General features: G+C 36.6%; 1 protein-coding gene across 2 annotated transcripts; it reads right to left on the reverse strand.

Moving 5' to 3' along the window:
* Positions 1-4,217: 4,217 nt before the first annotated feature.
* Positions 4,218-9,966, reverse strand: EXOC1L (exocyst complex component 1 like). Of its 2 annotated transcripts, XM_065736122.1 has the most exons (4): positions 9,846-9,966; positions 6,673-6,762; positions 6,325-6,452; positions 4,218-4,481 (listed from the first exon to the last, which is right to left on the reverse strand). In XM_065736122.1, exons 1-4 carry the CDS (start codon positions 9,964-9,966, stop codon positions 4,218-4,220), a joined length of 603 nt encoding a protein of 200 aa, XP_065592194.1. The 2 variants fall into 2 exon arrangements, with proteins under 2 accessions (XP_065592194.1, XP_065592195.1); XM_065736123.1 differs by lacking the exon at positions 6,673-6,762.
* Positions 9,967-26,850: the final 16,884 nt, after the last annotated feature.

Below are 26,850 nucleotides of genomic sequence, written 5' to 3' on the forward strand. Positions count from 1 at the left end.
TGCGCCCCCTCCCGGCGCGTGGGAGTAACGGCCGCAATGGCCGAGAGGCGCGCAGAGGGGGTGAGTGGAGCGAGCGCAGCGGGGCGGGGCCGCGCCGTGAGCGTCGTGAGATCACAAGATCGTTAAGGAGGGGAAAGACCTCTCAGGTGTAGTGCAGCCAGTCCCACGTGCCCGCTAACCACGTGCCTAGATGCAACGTCCACGCGTTCCCCGAACGCCTCCAGGGGCGGTGACGCCTCCCTGGGCAGCCCGTTCCAATGCATCACCACTCTATGAATGTTCCCAATATCCAACCTGACCTTCCCCCCCCGGTGCAACTTAAGATCGTTGCCTCTCATCCTGTCACCATTATCTGAAGAGGCCGATTCCCACCTCGTCACAACCTCCATTCAAACGTGCCTGAAAGTATAGGGATTGGTAAAATGAGAAGGAAAGCTGTACTTCAGGGTTTCTTTGCGAGGATGTCTGTCACTTTACATATGACTCCTATGTACAAATAAGAACGAGAGGAGTGGGAAATAACTCAGGACACAGAGTCCAGAATGGACTTCCCTTCCTGGGGTCTTCAATTCCCAAAAGATTTTTAAAAGTTTGCCTTGATTCTCGACTGTAACTTGCTGGTTTTATACATGTTAACAGGGGACAGGAAAGAGCAGAAAGCTGCAACAGCTCGTATCTGTTATTTAACCTAAGATGCTGGAAGACATGAGTTACAAGTGTAAGATAAGCATACAGGAAAAGAGTCCTGTGGGGATCTTGGTAAAAATTGTCTGAAGTTCATGATCTCCAGTGGAGCCTAAACAGTGTATTTTTTTGTTGATATAGAAAATGTTATGTGAATGATATTAAACATGCCTTTTTCTTTTTTCATTTTAATTTTTGTTTGTTTGAAGATTTGTTTGCTTTTTTTTTTTTTTTTTTTTGTAGCATGGATCTGCAGCTATCTTATTTTTCAAGTATGAAGAAAAAGACAAATATAGGACCAATAGATTATACATACAAAATATTCTTGAATTCTTTTATGTCATTTCCCTGTATTCTTAGTTCTGATGTTAGTTCAAGTGTTAAAAAGATACACTTAGAACAGAAACCATTATCTGTCTTATATGACAGACTTTATTCTCTCTCTGCCTCTTAAGTGAGCATTAAATCTCATTTTCTCACTATCGCTTTCCTTCATTTTCAGGCTGCTATATTTTTCATTTTCTCTCAAATTAATTTCGCTGATAATAATTCCTGTGTTCTGAATATATGCCACATTATATCCACGATCTCAAGAATTTGTTCACTTCACTGTTTGAAACCTTTTCTAAGAATGCTACAAATGCATCTGTGATAATCCCTTACTTCTCTAAGTTTATTCCTAATCAATTTTGGTTAAGACTTCCTGGAGAAGCAAATGAATCCCCAGATATTACATTTCAAACTATATTCTGTACATCCAGTGTCAGGAAATGTGATGTAGAAAACTATTTTACCTTAATTGAAAGATGGGCTATTTAGTCTGTCAAGTCTTTTCCATTTATAATTTAGCATATTCTTTTTTTCTTGTGGTGCAGCTGTGCTGTACTAACCACAAAGAGACAGTCTCTGACAGTTGAGGACAAAGAACTTCCATAGCATGATCAGGTCAGTCTAGCAATTGCACAGTGCCTTGACATCTTATAAGAAATTGTGTAAATGTAAAAAGCCCTAGATTATGTCTACAAGAGACTTTAAAAATAAATTTCCTTTCGATACTCTGTGAAACAGTTTCTATGGACAGTGTTCCTCCTTGTCCTTTCCTCTTGTGGAGTCTGATCACTTAGTGAAGAATATCTGAAATATTAGGAGAAATGTCTAACAGATCATAGTTGCATATTATTCCACATTAAATACAGGCTTATTTGTCTTTTAACATAGACAGTTTAATGTTTACACAGTACAAGAATAGAAAGATATATGCTATTTTCACAAGTACATTACATATGTTTGAACATTACAGTATAATCATTTTCTAACATGGTACAGACATCTATTGGTGAAGAAGTCACCACCTGCAACTTTATTTCAAAAGAATGATCTGAGGTGTTTATTTTCAGAGATTCTACACTTTTTGTTACAATACGAACGAGATTCTGTCACCCATAAAATAATTCCTTGTGCCTAGTAGGCAAGGAGTATGTTGACTTCACAGAAAACATTGTTAACTTTACAATAATACAGTCCAAACAAGACAATGTGTCATAATATATAATGATATTCTGCTTTATATTTGCTATTGAAAAATGTCTTTGTACAGCCTGTATGTTGGGCAAAAACTTTCTGAAGGGATGGATCAAATGCTGGACTGAGTTCTCTCAAAGACATTCTGAAAAGAACAACTGCATTTCACAACCAATAATTATAAATACAACCTTTCTCTTTAACGATAGTTAGGTGACAAATGTAAGATATAAGGCCTCAAAAACTGCTGAAAATGAGTGTTAATCCTTATAAACTGCTTCACAACCATCAAGGTATACATAATTTTTAAGTTTTGTGTTAGAATGGAATTTACATTCGCCTCGGATAAATATGTATCTTCTTAAGATAAGGTAATCAAATATACGGCCTTTCTATATACAAGCAGTAGGTTAACATTTAAAAAGTAAAGTAGAAAGCTGTACATTTTATACAGTTTTTCAAATATACTCTCACTTATACTTCTTTTTTTTTCAATTTTAAATCTAAAGTGCATTTGCACAAATGTTTTGAAAGGTGGGAGTCCATGCGAAAGGCAGCAGTGAAGACCAGCTCATGATATCCTTCCACAAAAAGGTCATGATGGCAGGTACTCAGAGAGGACAACCAGTGTGTGATTATCTGGGAGCTATTTACATTTATCAGCTTTGGTGCCTAGCTGGCTTAGTCTAGAGCTAGTCTCTCTGTACTCTCTAGGCTGCCAGAAGAGAAAACAAATGTTCTCCTGAAGGAAGTTCTGACCAGAAGCTTCCCTGAATCACCTTTTGGGATGGCATTGCTTTTTCTCTGTTGACTGTGGGAGGAGCAGCCAGCTAGCTTATCTGGCTGACACCAAGCAATATCAGTGTGCTTCTTGTTGACACTGTTTCTCTTCAGCTCTTGGTCAATACAGCTTTAATTAATCCTCTATTTCTATTGTAATATTATCCTGTCAAAAGTCCAGCTGTTAATTTTCTGTTATGGGTGAGATCTTCCCAACCACTCAGTAGAATCCACCCCACATTCAACGCAAACATAAGTACTTTTACACATTTACGTAGTGCACTGAATATGCTAACATAGCTAGACACAAGTGAAAATCTCATAATTCTAATCCTATGATTTTTGAGAAGTCCATCACTCGCCTACGAAGTAAGTGTAACTAACTGTCAAAAACTACTGTTTACATAGGATCTCCAGTAGTATGTTGTTAACTCTTGGTCCTGAGGGAAAGAAGAGACATAAACAGTTTCTGTTCCCTAACCAGGTCTGTTCATGTACGTTAAGTTGCAAGAAAGAGACATTAGTGATATAAAAGAAGAAAAAGTTTTCAAAGGTCCTTCAAATAAAAAGTATCTGATTGAAAACATTTATTTTACGATTCTATGACAATATCATGAATAATGGAAAGGTTAAAGAGAGCACTTGATATTCAGGAGGAAAAATCATTATAAGTGCATAGGTGAAAAAATTGGTCCCATAGTACATAAATGCAAAACTCCAATTCATCAGGATGAGTATTTGATTCATGTATTTATGTTGGTGTGATCTCTTAAAAGGAGTTCTGTATTTCAACACATTTGAAAAATGGAAACATGCATCCTTTTTGTACAGAATTCATTTGTTTGCTTTATTTTTCTACTTCTAGAATGTAAATGATCTGTTAATGCTTTTAAAATATTCAAAGTATTTCTAGCTATTCATGAAAAATAATATATACCTCTATAAACATAAAGCAAATGTTGAACTTAACTTACATTAACAGCCATTGCTGAACTTAAGAATCACTGTCCTTCTGTTGAAAGCCTCATATATTTCTATCTGACAGAGCGAGGCCCTTCTAAAAGATTTAAATGAATGGTCAATTGGATATCAAAAAAGTAGGTTCCACTTTGGACTTTGGTAAAATTAAAAGGCAGGTACCACATATCACTTATTGTAATTTTCATCAGATAATTTACAAAATGCTGGTTACCAAAAGTCAACCAGTTCCCTTAATGTTATAAAATACATCTTCAGGACAAAGGACATAAGGAGAGACATAAAAGGTTGGAAGCATAGAAGCATATTCTCATAAGTACTAAGCAATCTCTATTGTTGGATGACCAGATTGAATCATCATTTAGGTAGGTGCTATCAAAGTTCACAATCTTCAAGTCCTTTTTAAGATACGTGTCATTCAGATTGCTTAGCGTTCGAGCAAAGGTATATTTAGATGCACAACTGTATGCCTCCATACTGTAGACTTTGTGGAAGTGCATATCAAAATATGGATTATCCTAAAAAAAATGAGAACAAAGTTATTACATGCATTTCAGACATCAGAATAGCAATTTCTTGTTTTCTGCTTAACGACTTTTATGCTTTTTTTTTAATTCTCAGTTTCCTGGATTCCAAAAGGTATTAGCTATGTTCTTTGCCTATTTCTGCTATTCTTATCAAAGAGTCTTGTCAAATTTAACAAAGTAACAGTTTATAATTAGCTGCCCTTTTTTTCCATTAGGAGTTTTGCTTGAGTAAAACTTCCAGAGTTTGTCCAAGGGAGACATTGCACTTTATAGTGATTATACAATGCTGTTTTGAAATGAACCAATTTGTCATGATGCCTAAAACACACTTGCCTTGGACTATAACTATATGTGCCTGTCAGAAGAAGAATATTGATTGCCCTTGCTGCCCAAATTGTAATTTTGTGTGCTTTCAAGCTCCTTGGCACAATTTATACTAGCAACAGTTAAATTCTATTAAATTCTGTAGATTCGAATAGCAATATGATGTGTATTTATGTCAGTGCTAATCACCTTGTAATGAGGAGTTTGAGGCTCATGTATGCTTTTCTGTAACCAAAAATAAGATTTTGATCATCCAAGCTGTGGAAGGCTGAATCAACTCTGAAGGGTATTTTAGTTAAAAACAAACAAACAAACAAAAATTGGAGAAAGTTAATCCTCTGGCTGCCTCATCTGGTAAAAGGATAGGAACATCTCCAACTGCAAGATAACTTGGAGAGGACATAAAATATTATTAGCTTTAGCTTTTTTCCAATCTGGCTTAAAATGCAGAGTTCATGTGATTTCGAGGATACTCTGTTCTCACCTCCACAGTCTCATAGGTTCCTAGTTTTAGAGTTGAGAGCAATGCACACACGGGACTGCAGACAGCTGCAGAGAACATGGCTGACTGCCCATGCAGGAGCTATTGAAGACTGTTTTGAAAAGGGAACAGTTGTCAGGATGGAATGAGTACAACTGGAGTCTGTCATTTTCCTTGAATCAAGACTCTGAAACCCCTTCTGTGGGCTCTTGATTTCTATGTCATTAAGACAGTATAATCTGAATTCTATTTTATATACATTTGAAACATGGAAGGTAAAAAAGTCATTTTCTCCTGGATGACATTTTATATGCATGGATGCCTGTTAAAACACTTTACCTACAGTAAGATATTATCTTCAAAGCACTCTTCTAGCTTCTGTAAAATAGAATTTAATTCCACTTTTGGTGTTTTGTGTAAAATTGTATATTGTCTTGCAGCCTCGTTTTACCCTTCTGTAATCAAATTGGACAGATTATGACTTATTTTAGTAGGAATATCAGTCATAGCTATCCAAGGCTGTTTCATTCAGTTATTTAACTGATGCAAGTAATGTGAACCAGATCTAAGTTATGTGAAAGATGATGTTTTACATATTGATACAAATTCTCTTTGTTGCACAGAGAACATGTTCCTAAATTCAAATTGAAGGAATAGAGTCTCCAAAAACACATTTTTAAATACACTCATATCAATTCAAATTTACACCAGGAATTGCATGTTGTGAATTTTTATTCCCAGTTACACAACGAACAAATTATAAAACATCCAGATTGTCCCTCAGATCTCAACAGGAGAGATAAAAATTGAAATAAACAAGAACATCTCTCTTTCTTCCTGCACCCCAAGCAATATAAATGCAGTCTAGACCCTCTCACATGCAATAAACTTAAAAAAAACATGTAGGTTGTTTTCTTTAAAAAATAATAATAATCAGATAATGTCCTTCAATTGTATTTCGGTACTTGTATTCCAAGTTGCAACACAATAGAAGTATATTCTGTGTATTTAATAATACATAACACTTACAGTATCTGCTTCTTTTCCATCAATCATCTCCAGATCTTTTAAAAACCACTTTTCAACTACTTCATATTTCTCTTCTCGATCTCGAAAGTGTTTTACCATACATATTTCTACTTCTTCATTTTTAGTCACTGCAATACAAAAATAGTTATGATATGCAAGAAAATACTTCCCAAAAGTTCTAATAATAAAATTCTTCATTTTTAGTAATAATTCAAATGATGATGTTAGTAAAATAGGCTAATGTTTTCAGCCTATGAAACCTCTCTGTGTTAAACAGATGAAGTATTTAACTTCCCTGTCCTGTGAAAATGCAATCCTATCCATATAAAACCTCTCATTTAAGCTCACCAACACTATAGTGAAAGCCTAGCTCCAGCGCTGGTACTGTGTGGATAATGGACATGTCCTGCTTACTTTGATGGCAAATCCTTTGGAGTACTAAAGTCAGAATTGCCAAATTACTACCAAGGCTCCTATGATTACTTTCTGTTCTGAGGATGAAGTTCTCTTACAGAGCCATTACTTTTTAAACAAAACTTACTTCCCTATAAAAAGTATAATTAAGTAGCTTAACAGAAGTAACACTGAAAATACTTTGTAAAGCCTCACATTGCCCAGTGCTATCTTTGTAGAAATTACTATTTTCTGACTGAGACAGGAAATGAGAATAAAAAGAGCATGAAGACATTCCTTGTAATAACTACCATTATTAATTGATTACATTGAGTGCTGTGTGGAAGATCAGAATTCTGTAACATGAAACAATTAGTGTGAAAAGCACTGGGGTCTGAAACATCTTCTGCACATCCAGCACAGCAGCTGCTGGGCAGAGCACTTCCCCAAACCACCTTGTAGGCTAGCAGAGGTAAGTGCTAATCATCACCCTTGACATCAAAATGTGATGCTGCAGATGAAGGACCAGGATCCTTTCTTATCTAAGTTCTTCCTGAAATGTTGAAAATCCATCCTGAAACTCAACTGACTTCATCTTATTTCTGTTAAAACATCTTTTGCTTCTGACTTGTTTACAAAATGGTTACAAAATAAAGACAATCAAAGGATTATGTAGCTTCTTTCCACTGCAAATTAAAATAGAGGAAAATGTTTAAATTAGCTGTAATTCTCTCAGCCCATGTCTTCCCAAACAGCCTGCTGGGAAATACACATCACTAGTTTTTTTTGTTTGTTTGTTTTTTTCCCTGGGTCTGTCAGTGGTAGTTGCTCAATGATTTTTAATCTAAGGACCACTGGTGTATTACCTTCTCTGAAGAAGCTACGACGTTTTCATTTACACATCTACTAGGCTACTCATAGAAAGTTCTTTTCTCACTTTCAATTTCTCCCATTTTGTTTGCTGTCCTGAGAAGAGCGTGTTAAAAGGAAACAGATCTAAATCCAATAGTCCTCAGTCCTTTCAGAAATAGAAGTAGATGTCCTAGGCACCTTGGGACCCATAGACTACCACTTCTCAATCACTCAAGTATGTAGAGAAATTGTTCAAAATAAGGGCAGAGGCAGATGTGTTAAGAAGCTGCTCTAATGAGAATAATGAAGCCAGGAGCATGTTCTGCTCAGTGGTGAAACCTGGGTGAACAATTTTCATCTACAAAATTTTATTTTTCCTGCATTTTAGCTATATCACTGGGTCTTGAATTCAGTTGACACATTTAAAGACAACTTTATTTTTTATATATAGCATGAGCTCAGATCTACCATTTCACTAATTAAACTCTCAAAAAGTTTCTCACAGCAGGTTATGCAATATCTTCAAGAGCACAAACCATCTCTTAAGGTCTTCCATGGATTGAAGACCTTTTTGGATTTTCTCTATTCCACTGGATAATCTGATGATAGCCCTACCATCCTTCTCAGGCAGACCAGTGCAGACTTGTGAAAGTTCCTGAATATGGCTGCACTTCAGCTTTGCATTCTTCTAGGGCTTACAAAGAAAGCATTTAACAGAAGGATTCTGTTGTCTTCACACAAAAAGTTAGATTTACTTTTGTGAAAAAGGAAGGGAACTAAGGTGGGGCATATGGCACAAAAATAATTTCCAGTTATTCATGCCAATGGTTTATTTTAATATAGATTTGAAAAGGTATAAACTTCTAAAATTTTGCCTTTGTGTAGTTAGACTGTTTTTTTCTGTTACATTAATTTGAAATACAAAGGAATACAATGAGGATGTCTTATGGGGATAAGATTTTAGAAAGAGTACAGAATCACAACAGATTACTGCTGGAAGATGAATGCAACACATTGTTCAGAATCAGAGTGCTACTCTACTCACTACTCATTTGACTATGCCTTGAAGATGTTAAGAGAGGTCAATATTGGATACTCTACATACATTTTGCTTTATGTCTTCAGTGACAATCAATCAGTCAAGCTGATTAGAGGCTTTCCTTAATGGCTTGTTCTTCTCTACCTTAAGAAGAAATTTTTAGTTAAAACTTTATAGATAGCAAATGTTTTTTCTCCTCTTTGGAAGTTTACTAACACCAAACTGTTTAGCTCTACTACACAAATCTAAACACACTTCTACCATATTGTTTCACAGGCTATAAATCAGGTTGGCATTTTTGTACATTTAGAAGATCTACAATGCTCAGGAATCCATTTCTTAAAAGCAAGCCTTTTTTTTTTCATTTCTAAAGTACAAAATCTCTTCTACTAAAATCATGTGGGTGCTGGGAACAGATTTTGCTCAGTATTTCCATTAATCTGTACAAGAAAATTATTCACCAGATGTTTACAAACATAAAGATCACAGAATACAGTTGGCATCATCCCATACTGGCCAAAGAAGATCTCAAGTACAGAAATGATTTCTATCTGCTGTGTGTTTTGATCATCAGAGGAAACAGACTGCAAAAAGCATTCCCTTCAGCCTAACTCCTTATGGAAAAGACCTCCAAGACCACCCAGTCCAACTGCCCAGCTATCACCAATATTTCCCACTAAATCATGTCCCTCGGTGCAATATCTAAACATTTCTTGAACACAGGATGAGTGAGAGTTTTTCTCTTTTCCATTAGCTTCCAGTATTATTAAAGTAATACTTTAAAACACAACACAAGCTTCCCTGGGACCATGTTCTAAACATACGAAGAAACACATGCACTTGAAATCAAATTTAGTAATGAATGAATTAATTAAACTGGCACACAACCTTGTTTTAATTACAGTTCTTGCTATTTACTAATTCAGACGTATTCGTTTAAGCCACAAGCCCAGTTAATTGTTCCTTAAATGCAGGACTTTAAAGTATGACAAGGGATAGCGCAAAAGCTCTGAAAACGACAAATGCTCGCTGCAAGTTGGACGTATTGCTATGCTTTGTTTTACAAAAAAAAACCAACAACCCAGATTCCTACTAGAGTGATGAACTTCTCTTTCCAACAACCACTCCGAGCGCTGCCACGTCCCGCACATTTACCAACATCTGTGTGGAGAGCCTCGCGTCTCCCCGCTGGCATCCCGCACCCCTCGCCCCGCACCCACGGCGGGCAGCCCGGTACCTGCGGCGCACAGGTAGCAGCGCTCCGTGCCCGAGCCCTCCACCTCGATGAACTCGTGCAGCCGCAGCCGCCGCGGCCCGAAGAGCCTCTTGGCCAGGTCCTCCTTCACCAGCGAGGACATGGCCCCCGCCCGGCAGCGAGCGGCGCGCCGCGGGCCGCCCAGGCTGCCACCGCGGGGACATCGCCGGGCGCAGCCCCGCGGGCTCCGCTGCCGGCCCGCAGCCCCGGGAGAGCCTCGAGGCCGCGGCTCGGGAGCGGCCGGGCAGCACATCTCCCCGCCCCGCCTCCGCCCTCCTCCTCCTCCTCCTCCCGCCGCGGGACAGCCTCTGGAAGAGCGGCGGTGCAGCTGTTCGCAGCTAGGGGCGAAACCGCTTTGTGCTGCTCCTTACCAGCGGCAAGTGAGCAGGCATAAGCATTCTCATCCGTGCAACGAGAGTGCTCAGAGGGCGGGTGCAGCCTGGGGACCCAGGTGTGTTGCCATGCGTGAGAGGGTGGGTGCATCAGTGGGAACATTTTTGGAAATGATAGCAGGTCTGCCGCCCTCGCGTGAGTGGGTTGCATTCTGATGAACATTTTTTTCCTTAATTTATGGATCTGCAATTGTCTATTTTAGTGTTTTCACTCCTGGATGCATGTGGAAGTTGAATGAGTGAAAAAAAAGAAAATAATAATAATGTGTTTTACCAATATAATAATATAGTTCAGTGCCAGAGACATCCATGGTGCTTTGCTGACATGAAGTGACATGAAGGCAGTTAAACTATGTAGGTTTTTACAACTTGAGAGGATAACCTAGCCTAGCCTTCTGTATTTCTTACTCTGTTTGGTCCCATGTATTTGGAAAGACAGTTGTGATTCTTGAATATATTGATTAATTTTTCATCCCTGCTTTGGGAAAGTAAAGCTACTCTAAGCTTTAGGTTTGGGATGTATGTTATCACAAAGCATAAGCTTGCAGAATTTGGTTCCTCACCACCAGTGTTGCCAGTATCAGAGCCAGAGGGCTCAGTGCTGGTAATAAGTGCCAGAGGCCTCAATGGGAACCTGGCTCTGCCTCACTCTGTAGCTCATGTTGCATCTCAGGTGCTTTGTTGTCCTTGTGCAGTTTTGAAGCAGCTGATGTAGAGATGCAAACATACCTTTAGAAAAATGTCTTCAGCTCTGGAAGAATTATTAATCAGTTTTCCCTTGTGAGAGGTTCAGCTGATGGCAGCAAAACTGCTGGTGGGTGATGTGGCACTGGCATCCTGGAGGGGACAGAGCTGAGGCAGTGGTGGTGTGGAGTTCTGCTCTTCCCCTTCCTGGATGTTCCTCAGATTATCAGGGAAGCATTTACTTAGGTTTTAATATTTCACAATTTGATCAAACTCTAAGTTGTTTTGCACAGGAGTGTTTTGGTTTTTGTTTGTTTGTTTGTTTGTTTGTTTGTTTTTGTTTCATACATTAACATTATTTTTGTCTTTGGGGATATTCTGCAAGCTGCTCTGGTCAGCAGTGCATGCCTGGTACCAAGGTGCTGCTTTTCAGCTCTTTACTGAAAGCTGTCAGGCTGTTGGTGAGGCAGGGCTGTGCAGCTGCTAACTGAGCAGTACTGAAGAGTGCACAGCTGTTGCTCTATCTCCTGCATTCTTGTGTAAGCAGAAGTGCTTACAAGACCTTATGCTGTGATGTAACTATTTTCTTTGCATCTTCTCTTAAATCAAATTGTATTTCAAAAAAATATTATAGAGATTAAATTACTTCTGCAGTATGCTTTAATACATTCTCAAATATTACACCAGGACACTAAGAGATCACACTGAGTATAGACACAGATGTTACAATGATGATTTTAAGTTGAATATTTTAATAAGAAGCAGGAAAATCCACAATTCGCTGTTCTTGATGAGAACACAAGAGCCGGTCAGCTCTTGTGAGCTGAGAGTGGCTGTAATCATTTGGACAGTGCCAATCAACATTTTTTTTCCATATCTTCTGTACACTTTATAGTTGGTTTTTTTCCGTGTTCGCATTACATTGGGAGAAATGACTGTCCTGTTTTGGAGGTGACTCACAAAGTAACTTTTTCTTCCTATTTCTCTGCTATTTTACTGACTTGAGTGGAAGGGAAGTAGGGGTCAGTAGGCTTTAGAATCTTCCCTTTTCAGCATGCACAAAGGTAGTTCTCATGTCTCCATGTCTGGTTGCCAGCATATTACAAATTTTGTAGGATGATTCTTACATAAGGTAAAGAGCATCTGCAATGTCTGTTTACATGTTCTTCTATAGTTTTTGTTTCCTTGTTCAGTTTCTTCCTGTTGCTTTTCTTCTGCTATTTTTTCTGTTCTCTCTCTCTTTTCTTTTTTTCCCATTATCATATTCAGAAACATATAACTCTTAAGGAGTTAAAGGATGTTTTTATCTGACTCATGCAATCTCTTGTATCTCATACACAAACTGGAGTTTAGCTGAAAGCAGATGAGTACAGCTTGTATGAGGAAGCATACGCAAATCATACTACCATAGGAAATCCTACAGATCAAAGCTTTCCCATTTGACTCAAATATAACACTACTCAGAAACTGTCACTAAGAACTTTCATCTTAATATGCCTCCTTGCTGGCGTCATTATTTACTGAGTAGAAAAAGCCACACTGCAAGTCTTCTAGAAGATAAGCAGATGTGTTGAGCTATGAGGTTTCTGTCCCACCTTAACTATCATACTGTAAGTCAAAATCCTGACAGTTCATAACTCAAAGCCAACAGTTAGCAGATGCCTAATAGTTACCCAGTAAAGACACATTAGTAGTGGTCCAGGACTGCTCTGGGTATCAAGCACCCCTGTCAATCCTCCCTACCTGAGCTCTTCCCACATATTCTCATATAGAATAAATTAAACTTTTTGTTATGAACACAATGAACAAACTTAAATCTAATTTAACTTGTATTTGTTTATAACTGTCAAGGTAGATCAATTGCAGATGTTTGTCAAAGCTGTTCACCCACATCACAGGCTAAATGTGATCTACACAGGGCCTCTCTACAAAATGAAATATTCTCCAGAGAATTTATTAGACCTTTCTGTCAAATATTACTTATTCCAATTCCCTTCTGTGCCCTGCCATTTCCATGCAATCTTAGATTTTTCCTTACTTTGTCCATGACATTAACTTTAATAGGTGTAGTAGCAGATCAAAATAGGATAAATCTCACAGTTTTTAATCTTTGTTATTTCTCAGACACACTGTTCTGGGAAAAAGAAATTCAACAGCTTCAGAAACAGTTTTTATGATGAGTCTTTATATTCCTTTGGATCTACTGATGTGCATTAGTGTATACATCTAAATTATTGCCCTGGGGCTTGATCCAAAACACATTAGGTCAGTAATAAGATTTCCTTTAATTTTGGTGGGTTTCAAAGTAGCCATTAGTTGAGCAGCACAACAGTCACTATGTTTTCTGTCCTCAAAAATGGAAGGATTACCAATGATGTTTGCAACTGTTTTTAACAAATAAACTTCCAGTACATATGAAAATGATTTTAATAAGCAAATAATGACAGGGCTAGATCAGTGTAGAAAAGACCAATTTGCTACCTTTTACTAAGGAGAAGAATTCCTACTGTTATCAGTGGCAGAAGGTCTGCCTACCAGGAAAGGCAACTCAGGAGCTGAGGGTGACATTTTCTTATTAAAAACAAGCACGTTAACAAGGTGGAATAAGGCATGAAAAAGATATCACTTGTTCTGCTCAAGACAGGTGAGAATTTGATGTGTTCTGCACGATGAAGCACTCCAGAGGATATACATTTATTCTCACATCTTAAATTCCCAGCAACAACCACACCCTTATAAAAAGCAGTGTTCACTGGAGTTCAGAGTTCAGCAGAGTTCACTGGAGCAGTGTTAACATTGCCTTACTTGGCAATGTTATCAAACAAAAGAAAAGAAGGAAAGCAAATATAGGCTGAAAAGCCTTATTTACCACTTTATTTAGGTTAGGATTTATACTGCTATAGCTATTTCTGTTTGAGGTTTCAGTCAGGTGTGGTTTTCTCAGTTAACACCTAGTTCGTTGTCTAAAAGTATTCTTCACATCCTTAGGGCTCCAGACTGCATATTTAACATCTTAGGTGAGGTTTTAGAGTACAAAATGGAAATCTTGAAAGATGTTCTACAGTGACCTACCTGATTGTATAGGGACATTTCTGAGTCGAGTCTGACTTAAAAAAAAAAATAATATATATATATATATATATATAAAATACATATATTAATTTTGAATGATCCTTACTTTTTCCCCACTTGTTTTCAATGTTTTACTTTCCTCAGGCTTGTTTTCCCACTGACGTTCACATGGAAGATCTGAATCCAAGCCATGTCTACTTATTCATATGTTCTGATAGCCAGGAAACTTGGATCTCCATACAGCGAAGCATAAAAATAGTTAAGTTGTACAGAAAACTGTAAGAAGCAATAGCAGTAACACTGTTTCATGCTGGAGTACTATTCACTGATGCACAGCTAGGGTCACTAGTTCGGTTTTAAAGTAGAAGCATAGACATACATACTGGGAAAGATATCAGTTGTTTAAAGTGTACTGCTTTTCTCCTGAATTACTTTTGTGATCCCATTAAAAGAGTGCTATACCAGCTTCAGGATATGTGGATGCTCAAGTAGAGGATGACTTAAGATCTCATCAGTTCTGATAAATAACATTAAAACTGAAATATAGTTGTTTTCTTTAGTGGTGTAATTATTCAATTAAAAAAAAAAGTAGTAGTATTCTCTTTTCTTGAAAAGAAGGAAAAGGAGTTAGAGGTTTTATTTAACTAAAACTCTAATTTTTCAAATTTATCATTCTGGAAATGTAGTCATGACTGTTATTTGGATAAACAATACAACAGCATGCTAAAATTCCATCAGTGTCTTTCCTTTAAACCAGGTTTTCATAGAATAGTAAACAGATGCTGTTTTAGGGATGAAATTTAAAAACATGGGTTGAAAAATAAAATGCACATCCAAAGGTATTCTGTGAAAAATTTACACATGTTGAATATTACATATTTATGAGCTAAAAACTGAGGACCTTCAGTAAGTTAACATATACAGTAAGAGTTTTGATTTGCATTCAGGAAAGCACATAATAATCGAGTGATGAATTGGAGACATTTAATTAACAGCATAAAATCCTGGGATGATAGATTCAGCATTTTTCTATTCACATATACTCCATTCAGCATCATACAGTTTTCTTCGTGGATGTGAAATCCTCAAGATAGCAGAGAAAAAAAGGTAGTTAAGAAAATTAAACACATAATCTTCAGCCACTCTAGGCGTACAAATAATTGTTAGTTTTCATACAGCTGGAGGCAGGATTTTGTCATCTGTGTTAAAAACAGTAACTCTTGGCAGCATGTTTTATAAGAATATAGAGGAAAAAAGCCCAGTAGAGGATTGTGTTGACCAAGAAGTCAATAAGTATATTGATAAATACATTTGAAACAAATTAGGCTATGAAGCCAACCCAGCTGCACTTTTATGTTGTCATTTACTTGTATTTTTTTTAATAAACACAGTTTTTCTTGAAGAGTTACCCAGAGCAACTTCAATAGATATTCTTTCAAAAGCCTCTTCATACTTTTTAATAATGATTTTCATCTCAACTTCTGTTGTCTCTAGTAATAAATTTCATTTGTCTTGGCACATGAACCATTCTCTTCCCTCATGAAAATTGAACATTATTATTAATGTAGATAGTCAATTACTTCAGATTAATGTGGATTTATATTTAAAATCAATGCACCAATGTGATGCAAGGCACTCTTAAAACACTATAAGCTTTTGCTGGATATCTAATCCATTTTTTAAAAATTCATAAGGAGCTGGGAATATGTACAGCTACATAATTTGTATAGATATTGTATTTAGGAGATGAGCACATATTTGACAGCTGTGTGGCATAAAATGCATTTTATTCTACATAGATATTTATAAGTTCTTATTGTGTCAGTTACTCAAAAAGGTTGATGTCAAATACATTTAGAGGAGAAATACAACACAACATTGTTGAGAGTGAATTTAATTCATTACAGAAAATCTTAGGGAATGATGGACACAACTCCAAATGCTTTCAGAGGTGCCTGCCATTGTAAAAGAGTAACTTTAGTCAGTTATAAGCTATAGATTTTCAGTCTAAGGATGATTAACAGAAATGTAATGACCTAGCAATTACAGATTACACGACCTGATCTTAAACTCTGTGGAGCCAAAACATTTTGTGATTATTAAGGCAAGTGGCAGTTCTGAATTGTTCAGTTTCATGGGAGTTCTGAGCATGGAAGAAACTACTTGGATCTGAAAGAAATCTCACAGGGACAGTAGGTCATTTGTCTTTTTTAAGGCAGGATCAATTCTATCTAGGCCATTGGTCTGCTCTTAATCACATCTACACCTTCTACAATGGTCTCATAAAGTCTCAAATCTATCGTATTAAATTGCAGCCATGGAAGAACTCTTGCCAGTGCAGTTTGCCTTGCCCACCTGACTTCTTTAGGATTCTCTGGCTCCTCTGAGAAATGAATAGGCATCCAGGGAAAAGTTCTGAGATTTTTGACGTGGGAGTGCCTTAATATTTATGTTAGTCTTCATTTAATTCTTACATTTCACCCCTTAATTTAAAAAGTTGCATGCTAATGATAAAATTAAAAAAAAAAACAAAAAAAAAAACTATAAGGTACTTATTTTCTTGTCAGAATTTTGATCTAGAACTAGAAATGATGGCAAAAAGATTGGAAAAGTGTAGCCCAACCTCCTTAGGTCCTTTCCATACCGTTCATAACCCAGATCACACTAACTTCACCCATCCCCATTTCTCTTCTCATGACAAAGAAGAGTCTTGACTGTCTGAATAATATTTTTCAGTGAACTAATGTTACTTTACATGTATAGTTAGCATTTTCCTATAATTGCTTTCCATAGTGACCTTTTCTCTCCTTCTGTAGACAGACATCACAATGTCTTTTTTTTTTTCTTCTCATTAGCATCTTGGTAAAGATCTGGATGAAGACAGGAATATCCATGCTCCATAGAAATGGAGAGCAGGTCTGCACGTGATTTGGTGTGTTGATATTTGCCAGTGAGTGGATATCACAGAAGGCATGGAACCAAATCAGTTGACTACTGCTGGCCTGGTGATCTGTGAGAAGAAAATCACAAGTTCTTTCAATTGAAATGTCTGTTGCACCTGCACCATTTGCTGTGTGAAAATAGATGAATCTGCAGAGTCACTCTTTAAGCCAATTTCAACAAACATATTTTAAGCTGCTATTAGAAAAGTAGCTGTAACAGTGGAGATACAAATTTTCCCGATTTGCCCTTCAGGAACCATATGACCAGCTAGCTATGTCTACAACTCTGAATTCTACAGCAAAGATATTTGAACTCTTTTTTATTTATTTTCATTATGACAGGTCTTAAAAACACACTGATGTTTTCATGTAGCATCTGCAGGGAAGTTGTTTATGCTGCAATCACTTTGCTTCCATTAGAATACATACATCTGTAGTAGTTAAATTAGAAACAAAGAAGGCCATCTTTTTTGTAAGAAGCTTGAACTTCTTCTTGTAATTAAAATAGTTACTTTGGTTCTGTAGTGTTTATTTTAAGTATGATAAAATAAATATCACTGTTAAGGATGAGTGCAGAGTTCTTAGTCACATTAGTCTGAAAAACTGACAGGCTTTCTAGCTTTTATTTTTGCTGTGTACATGCCTCACTGAGGTTGCATGTTAACTTGCTCAAATTCATATTTATCATTAATATCATGGTTAATGTCCCTCTGATTTTTTGTCTAAAGTCAGTCACACAGAATAACACTGGTAAAGGTTGTTTTTATTCCAGACTTGATGATTGCCAAACTCAAGTGATTTCCTTTCTACTATTGTAAAATTAGATCTTAAATTAAGGATTAAATTAAATTAAAAATTCTGTGCTTTTACACTTGCTCCTCTATATATAAAATTATAAAACAAGCGTAGGCTTATTTTGACTACACTGGCAGTGTGAATTCCTGGTGCTGTACTGTTAAATGACAATGACATTTCTATTTCTATCATATGCAGTATATGCTGTACCTGGATTTATGGCAATATCTTTTTAAAACACTATTTTACGTGAGATTTTTGGAAGAGCTGTTATCTAAAGGAATTTTTGGAGACAAGTGCTATAGTTCTTTCAAGTTGAAAATACGTGTGCAAACTGATACAACCACATTATATGAAACTTGTAAATAAATTACTAATATTTTATTGTTTAAGAAGCAAAGATTGAATCAAAATTCCTTTAAAAAGCAAAGATCGAATCAAAAAGTCCAAGTATTGTGACCATATGAGTAATTGGTACAGAAAAACTGGTAGCAAAACCTGTATGCATAATACAGTAATGATATAAATACAAAATTTCTGCTACTTAACCTCTTGGAATACACAGTGATTCAAATTTGTCACATTTAAAAATATTTTCAGAGATGAATGGCTGAATCAGAAGGCTCAACAACATCTTTTATTCTAGCACACTTTTTGCAAAATCTACAAAAGACCGAATTAGTCTTCAGGAGGAAAAAAAGAAGGCATCATTTACATTAGTCAGAAGGTACAACATTTCCACAAATTAGTCATTTTGATTAGAAAATTCATTCAAAGTGACTGTAAATCCAAGCTAGAGACTGCCTTTTTTTTCTGTTTACTTGTTGTTGTTTTTTTTAACATTTTCTTAATAGTCTGGAAACAACACTGAGTAAAAGTAACAAAAACATTTTCCCCTTACACGATTGAAGCATATTGCAGCGGGATAATGAAGTGTCACTGTATCTGCCAGATCCTAAAACATTTCAGAATCAAGTTGTTCCATCGAACTAATTAAATAATTAATTAATTCTGGAACTAATTAAACTTAGTTTCCACAGAGCTTCTGTCTGCCGTCTGGTTCATTTCATAGCAGAGTTGCACTCCGGATGTGTGGCAGCTATTCCCTGCTCAGACATCAGACCAAGCCTGTGAGAGCTATTGTGAATGTCCTCACCACAGGAAAAGTTGTGATTGTAATTAATGCCTTATTGGACACCAGAGAATCCACACCTCAGTTTTATTTTCTTCTGGAGAAGAGCTCTGATAAAGCTCCAAACTATTGCTTTTACTTGCGTGGGTGCATTTGCTCTTGTGTAGATTTTCAAGTGGCTGCAATACTTCCCTGCATATTTCCTCCAGGGGACCACTTATGTCTTTAGCAGCCTGTTTTTATGAATTTTGAGTTGCTCAGTGCCCACTGGGGGCAGCTGCTTTGCAATGGTTTCCAGCAATGTTAATCAAGAGATGAAAAAAATAGATATGTGGGAATAGTGATTGTGAGCACTTCCATGCTTGTGTTCTGTACAAGAGGAGATGTCATGTTTTCTAGGCTATAATGTTTCAGATTATTACAATGGTTTAAATTATAAATACATGTTTTAAATAATGTACGCACAGCAACACGTGTGCTCCTGCTTCCTTGGCGCGTATTAGCTTTTCATTGCTTTGCTGCAGTCCCCTCCAGCTGCTTATTTTTGAAACATATGAATAATGTCACTGGATTAACTGTTCTCATATTTAAAATATAGCACATGCATTTGGGAAGAGGTCTATTATTCAAAACCAGTGATTATTTTACAGGTAACATGGATATTATTTATAACGTCCATGTATTCCACATAGTAAGAATGCACAGTACATAGTATCACTAGCTCTGATACCAAAAAGATAGAACAGCCAGATTAGACCAAAACTGAGATTTCCTCTGATTTATAGTATCCTGCTTTCTGTGTGACACAGAGTATTATCACAAAAATTATCCAAAAGGTTAGATTATTTTCTACATTACACTCCCATGTAGAGTGGCCTTCTCTAAGCTGTAGCTGGCTCCTGGCAATCAGTGTCTTAGGGATTTTCTAAGACTGAAACTGTGTTCAGTCCATTATGTTCAGTAGCCACCACTAGACTTGTCTTTAATGAAATGATCTAATTTCATTTTAAAGTGATTTATACTTTTGTCCTCCATAGCATCCTGTGGCAGTGAGTTCTGTAATTCAGTTAATATGTTGGATAAAAAGAGTATTCCCTCATGTTCATTTTAAACCTGCTGTCTGATAATATCTTTGGATATAGCCTAGTTCTTATATTATAAGAAATATGAAATAGTTATTTTCCGATTCCAATCTGTTTGGGATTTTCTAGGCTTTTATTCTGCCTCTAAATCATTTAATTTTTAAACAGAAAGACCTAATCTTTTTAACCACTTCTTGTGTAAGTGATCAGTCTTGACACATCGCCATGTTTCTCTCAACTTTATTTTCTTTTTCTGCTACTCAAACGAGCATAGCAGTAAGGCAAAATTCCACCTGTTTGTTACTCACCTTCAGTTCCAGGTTTGACCAATTTGAAAAATGTTTGTTTTGTCAATACATTTTGCTACCTCATTATTTATCCCCTTTTATCCAGTTCATCTGACCTTATTTTGGACGGCTCAGGTCACAATGCAGATTCCTGAAGGACCTGATGCAGTGTTTTTCCCTTTGAAAACTGACCATTTATTTCTACCTTTTGCTCTCTGTCTAGATAGATCATTTCACATTCTTCTTACCTTTTTCTGTACCCTTGAAATAAAAAAATCCTGCAGAATATTTCATCAGAATATATGCATGAGAAAACAGCTCAAAATAATTGCTATTGAACTCCTAGTGAGAATTTATAGCACTGTAAAATGATGATCTTTGTCCTATCTAAAATGATTAATTATTGTAGAACTCAGTGACGTTAAGTCAGTAGCACAGATTATGGAAACAAATTTTAAGTTAGGGTAATTGAAAATATAATGCCTCAGTTAGTCTAAGACAGGAGTTCAACTACCTCCACTATTAGGGGGGAAAAAAAGGAGATTGTCTCAACCGTTCGTTTCAACTTGTTGTTCAGTGAACACATTTCAGACCTGAACTGTACGGTGGACCAAGCAGATAACAAATCTGCTACTGTGTAAAGCAGATGCCCATTGTGGAAGATTGTAGGTGTTTGTTGTTTTTATCTGTTGAAGAAGACACTCTTTGCCTTTCACAACCTGTATTTCACAGTATTTTGTAAATAATCTGTTCTATAAATTAAGATACATTTCAGTATTTTTTCTGAAGCAAAGCTCTTATTTAAGATGTTTCCCCACAGCTGCTGTAGAATCCTTAAATGCCCATAGGGAGAGGCGAGATACAATCCACATAAAATTTGCATATTGTTTGTTTCTGAACAACGATTTTGAAAAGCTTTAGTATTTACTGAATGGTTGCTTTAAGCAAAGTAGCCAACAAGACTGCAAGCAGGTAAGTAAAATAGATTTCTACTGATAAATAATTTATCTGATAATACTGATATTCATAACCATGGCATTTATGCAAATATCATTTAGAAGAAGAAAGAGTTTTTGCTTGCAGTGTGCAACATTAATAATATCTCTGACATTTCAGACTGTTTCACTTGAAGCTGTCTTTTCTGCCTTGAGTTTAGGAGTGCTGATCCAGCTGAGACCAGTTTCCTGATATTGAGGGACCTGCACTTGGCAGTATTTGTTGTGGTATGAGAGAAGAGAATATGACAGTATTGATCACTGGCAATATGGGTACTCAGGGGAAACTTGGTGCTTCAGTATATATTATCAAGCATAAATACTGCAGAACTAAAATATGTTGGTACATTGTGATAATTGTAGCTACTTTTATTGAAGTAGCAAAGCAGGTTGAGTGTTTGCTCCTGTTTTACTGGGGAAAAGCATTCTGCAGAGGGGAAACATGAAAAGCAAAGGTGAAATGATATGATTAAGCACATATGAAAACAGTTCTTAGAAATTAGGGCAATGAACATTCAAGATGGAAGATTTATTTTTGAATACATGAGGGTTTTGTGTTTCAAATTAATTCAAAGACAGTCTCCAGAGGGTTACGGAGTATTTTCTCCCAGTTATGCAGGACAAGATATTTTTCTGCACTATTTAATGTTTTAATATCTTCATTTAAAAGGAGTAACCTTAGAATCGTAGAATCATAGAACTTCTTGAGTTGGAAGGGTCCCATAATGAACAACGAGTCCAACTCCTGATCTTCTTATACAATGATGACCAAAGAAATCTAAATCATTTTTTTAATGGATACAAAGTAAACAGGCATTTTAGAGTTAGCAAATTTCAGTTTAGTTGCACAAACAGGATAAATCTTTTCTGTAAGCATGAGCTTGTTCTACGCCATTTGACAAATACTGATCCTTTAAGAGATTGTAGCACTGACTATCTCACTCATCAGAAAAATGAATGATAAACTAAATATCACTTCCATTATGCACCAAGTTAAGAGTTTTCACAAGCCATTTTTTCCTTCAGTACACTGAACTGACCATAAAAGTACTGTTCTACCAAGCCTTTCTTAATCTTGCAAATGTATTCATGTGTCCACTACAAGGCTCACACTGATGTGGTAGCTTCCAGCTCAGCACCTGGAGTGTTAGTGGTAGGCTGCTCTTAAGGACCATTTAGATTTTCGAACACACAAATACTCTTCTGACCACTTTACTATCAATAAAATGGTCTAGATTGGGTGTAGCAAACTGTGAGCCAGAAGGCAATGAAGTGGGCATAGCAGCAAATTGAATTCCTTAAGCAGTGGCTGATCTAACAAGGGGAAAAAAAAGTGCTGAATGATAGAACACCAACTGACTCTTACATTATAGTGGAAGTTTAATGCTGCTGTGCCAAAAAAAAAAGTTTGCATTCTTTTCTGCCAGTGAGTGCCTGCAGGTAGGGTTCAACTTCACTGTCATCACAATGTACTTTGAGGTGGCTCTTGTGTGCTCTGTTCTCTTCCACAATACCTTGCACTCTGTGTATTATGAAACAGAATATAAATATATAAATGACTGTGTTATAGCAGACAAGCTAAGGTCTAGTTTGTATGGCAACTGCACTACAATTTGACATGGAAATCTTTTTAGTGGTAAGGGAAAAGATTTTATATAAATTCTTACACATATATTACAAACAAGGAGCAAGGCTTACTGTCCATTCTATGATACTTTCTCTATTTCTAAATCACCTAATCTTCAATCAAAGGATGAGTCCCTGAGCACAGAAGTCCCTCTAAGTAAATTTCTGATGCTGTTTACCAACCGTATTCTTGTTCAAATGAAAGTTGTAGTTTTTATATATTGACGTGCCAGGTACCAGAGATAATCAATTATGTTCTCTGTAGGGAACTTTGAAGTAAGAAACCTGATTCATCTCTATTGACAATGGAGAAATGGGGGAACTTACTGACCCTATTAGAACACTGCAGAGTATCTGTAGGACACTTTGTGGTATTCAGTGATAGCCCAGAAGTACATTTGGTTATTGGTGTGTTTAATGACATGCACAGGAAGGCAAGGAAAGACTTCACAGAATTATTTAATGGAATCAAATAGTGGTTCTAGATGGGTATAAAAGGTTAAGTATTTTGAATTGGACTCTTCTGTCAATACTAAGCAAATAAAAGTCAATATTTAATATATGCAAAGATAAATCAAGCTCCAAGTAATGGCCAAGCTACATTACAATAATGCAACTCAATTTGTAAATGTCAAAGAAAATATTCTGCATGTTTTAGCAATGTCTTCGTGATTTTCATGGTTTTGTGGATTTTTTAAAAAGAGAACTTACACAAAACAAGAAATCCAGTTTCTTGTTCTTGAGAAAACTATGAGAGTACTAAATGTGCTATGATAATCTCTTGTACTATAGTAATTGTTGTTCCATATATAAATATTTTAGGCAGGAGGAGAGGTAACAAAATTGATCCACTGACTTTTCTTCACTAAGGAGGATATTCCAGATATTCCACTACTAGTGAAGACAATGGATGAAATGATGCTGATGTGAGTTATGTCTGCCATTTCCTAGACACTTTTATTATTTAGTCTTATCAAAAGATTTGCTCTTGGTTTCAGTGGATATTTATGTGTTCAAAGAGTTAGTATTGCATATACAGACTTCATGTTTTATATGCTGGGAGACTACAGCATCCCAAGGAAGTAATCATTTGTATAGAAACACAACGTATGTTGCTTCTGTTTTAAATTTTCAGCTTATTCAACATAGTTCACATTTTTCAGTGCTGTTAGTTTTCACGTGTATGAACATATATGGGAAGGAAATAAACATATACATGCAGAAATGAAAGAATAAGCTACATCCAGGCAGGGAAAAAGCTTGAGAAGAGATAATGGAAAAGCTGTACAGACCTTGAGGCACAATGCAAGTAAACTATATTTTTCCTTCTCTCTTCCCCTTTTTTAAAAAATGAATTTGAATTTCAGTTAATATCATTTTTACTCAACCAGAAGAAACTCTGCAGTGTTTTACTCTAAGATTCAAATTTGTTGGATTAATTTCTGATTTTAAAGGGCTGTTTGAGACAGTTTCTCAAAGGAGATGAGGATAAAGTATCATCCTATTTAACCATGTAAAAAGAATGACTAGCAGAGAGCATCCAGTCTTCTGAGATAAAGGATCATATTGTTACAGATCAACTCCCTTAGTATTAGCTACTTCAAAGGTGAGTAGCATTTCTGGTTCTATGATCTGAGTGTCAGAATCGTTGTGTGATCATCCATGGAAAGAAACATCTAATACCTTGGAAAACTGGGTAGTGTGAATGAGAAAATAATCTGGAAGACAAGAGAATTCACCTAGATTTCTTTTACAGGTGAAGAGGGTAGGCATCTGCTCTCATACAGCACACCACTGTTAACACTGAAAGAGCCTAGGGGCTCATTGCCTCTACAATCTTTTACCCAACTTACAATACTGTAGCTTCCAGGAGGAAGCTACTTTGAATTTGAGAGGCACAGAGTAGCTCAAAAGCCAAGATATTGTTCCATGTGGAAATCAGTTTCCTCAAAAGACAAAGTAAATCTTTATGTTTGGAAGATATGTCTCAATAACTAACTAAAAGATATGAGTTCACACTAACTATAATGAGAAGCTAATCCATCTCCTTAACATTTCTATCCCTTCCTAACAACATAGTTATTTCATTCTGTACTTAGAAGGCATCTGTGTACTAAGAGTCCCATTCTGGGAGAGTGGCAATCCTCCAGAACCTTGAAGCCTATCTTCTATCTTCTTTGTAGCTCTCATAGTGCTGACAAATGTATGAATAAAATAACATACTTTCACAATACCACTTTCTGTTATATTATCAAGATGTTTACTATGTCCATACCTAGACAGAGTAGCTTAGCCATTTCAAAGGGATGTGCCTCCTTTCTCTGCTCCTTATGAGTTTCATTATGTACATTTTGACTGTGGAGATGCCCTCAAAACAGGGAGTGGTATCTTCTTATCACATGGTAGATGCCCATCTACCTTTGTGTGTATTAACTTCGTAGAGTCAGCAGTGCTTGTGGTTTCTTTCACAAAGAAAGAGATTGGCATTTAGACTACATGAGAATTTGTCTACTTACCATAAAATGAGTAATGGAATACAGAAGAAAAATCTAAGAACCTTCTCAGCTCTTGGGATTTGGAGGCTTTTGTAAGTGCTTTCTTTTCTCAATTCTTGCATGAATAAATACCAGCAATGAACACCATGGGCAATATATTAGTGATGACAGTTACAATCAAAAGAAAGATTCCAACATCCCAAAGCAGTGGCAATTGCTGTAAATTCTCTATTTTTAGGTATTTTGCTATATAATTCTCAACATTTCTAGTAACAGCAGATACAAATTACAGTCTTCAAATTTGGGTTCTTTCGTACTAAGGCTTTGTGAAACAAAATTATACAAAGTTTGATATCCTACCATCATTATATAGTTGCTCTTTTCATGTAACATAGCAGATTATTCTGTATATAATTCTGTTACACTTTTCATGAGCGAGGCTGACCAAAACTTTTCATTTGAGAAAACAGTATGTGCATCATTATGCTAGATAAAATGATGCTATATAGCTTCATATGGTTCATAAATAAATATGTAGCAACAATTTGGGGATTGGTTTCTTCATGCCTGTAGTCTTTATTCTGCTCTATCGTAAATTTTCTTCACAAATTTATTAGTGGCATGTTTGAGAGGCAATTGTCTTGGGCTGCATCTATGAAAGTTGCTCTGAAAGTGATGCCTCCTGTTTATTTATATTGAAACTAAAGCCGATACAAAGAGTACAGTCACCAAACAGTGCTTATAAATACATGTGCCAGCAGATGTGACCCACTGTCACTGTTGCCACTGCAGAAACACATTACCCACCACCTCACTGTGCTCACATCCACTGTTAGGTCTCCATCAACACACACCAAGCATCAGTGAATGTCGGAGGGTGACATTTTTTCCACATGCAGGAATTCAGTGTCACAGCTTTCCCTCATACTCACTTCCATGTCAGACAGCATTTTTTAGACTCCCCCTCTGCTGCCATCTGTCACACAGCAACAAAATAGAATGGGATACTGGTGGCAAGGTTCCACCTCTGCTGCAATACTAGCACCACCTGCATTTAATGTTGTTGGCCAATATAATAAAATAGGAGGCATTACTTTTAGAGTGGCCCTCAGAAAATATGCAATGTAGTTAATGTACATATTTAACAAAGCTTATTTTTTTAAATTAAAACAAACAAATAAAAGAAGGCAAGAAATCATAAAACCAGTGGGATATGTGACCTTGTTTTGATGAAGCCAGTCCAGTGAGTTCAACGGCGGTGGTAACAATCCTCAGTGAGCTCTCAAGGTGCTCACAAACATATATACTGTCAAAGAGAAGTGACATGAATAAGGCGTGACTGTGAAGTGAGGGGTACTTCTCTCTGGTGAGAGTACTGATAGAAGTCTGGTAAAGACACGTTGTCAGATTTTTGATTGCAAGCATACACATTCCATTTGAAAATGTGCATGTAATGTATTTATGTCAACTGAAAATGGGAGTCAC

Source organism: Cyrtonyx montezumae, unplaced genomic scaffold (assembly GCF_038088225.1).
Source record: "Cyrtonyx montezumae isolate F1298 unplaced genomic scaffold, pur_monq_1.0 scaffold_2, whole genome shotgun sequence".
NCBI lineage: Eukaryota > Metazoa > Chordata > Aves > Galliformes > Odontophoridae > Cyrtonyx > Cyrtonyx montezumae.

What these genes read in the sequence shown, in the direction of transcription:
- EXOC1L (XM_065736122.1), bottom strand. Translation starts at nt 9,966, where the DNA reads ATGTCCTCGCTGGTGAAGGAGGACCTGGCCAAGAGGCTCTTCGGGCCG. An exon ending in CTGCTACCTGTGCGCCGCAG is followed by an intron (nt 6,763 to 9,845) that starts GTACCGGGCTGC and finishes TTCTGACTTTAG; the next exon opens with TACTCCAAAGGATTTGCCAT. An exon ending in AGGCTTTCACTATAGTGTTG is followed by an intron (nt 6,453 to 6,672) that starts GTGAGCTTAAAT and finishes TTTGTATTGCAG; the next exon opens with TGACTAAAAATGAAGAAGTA.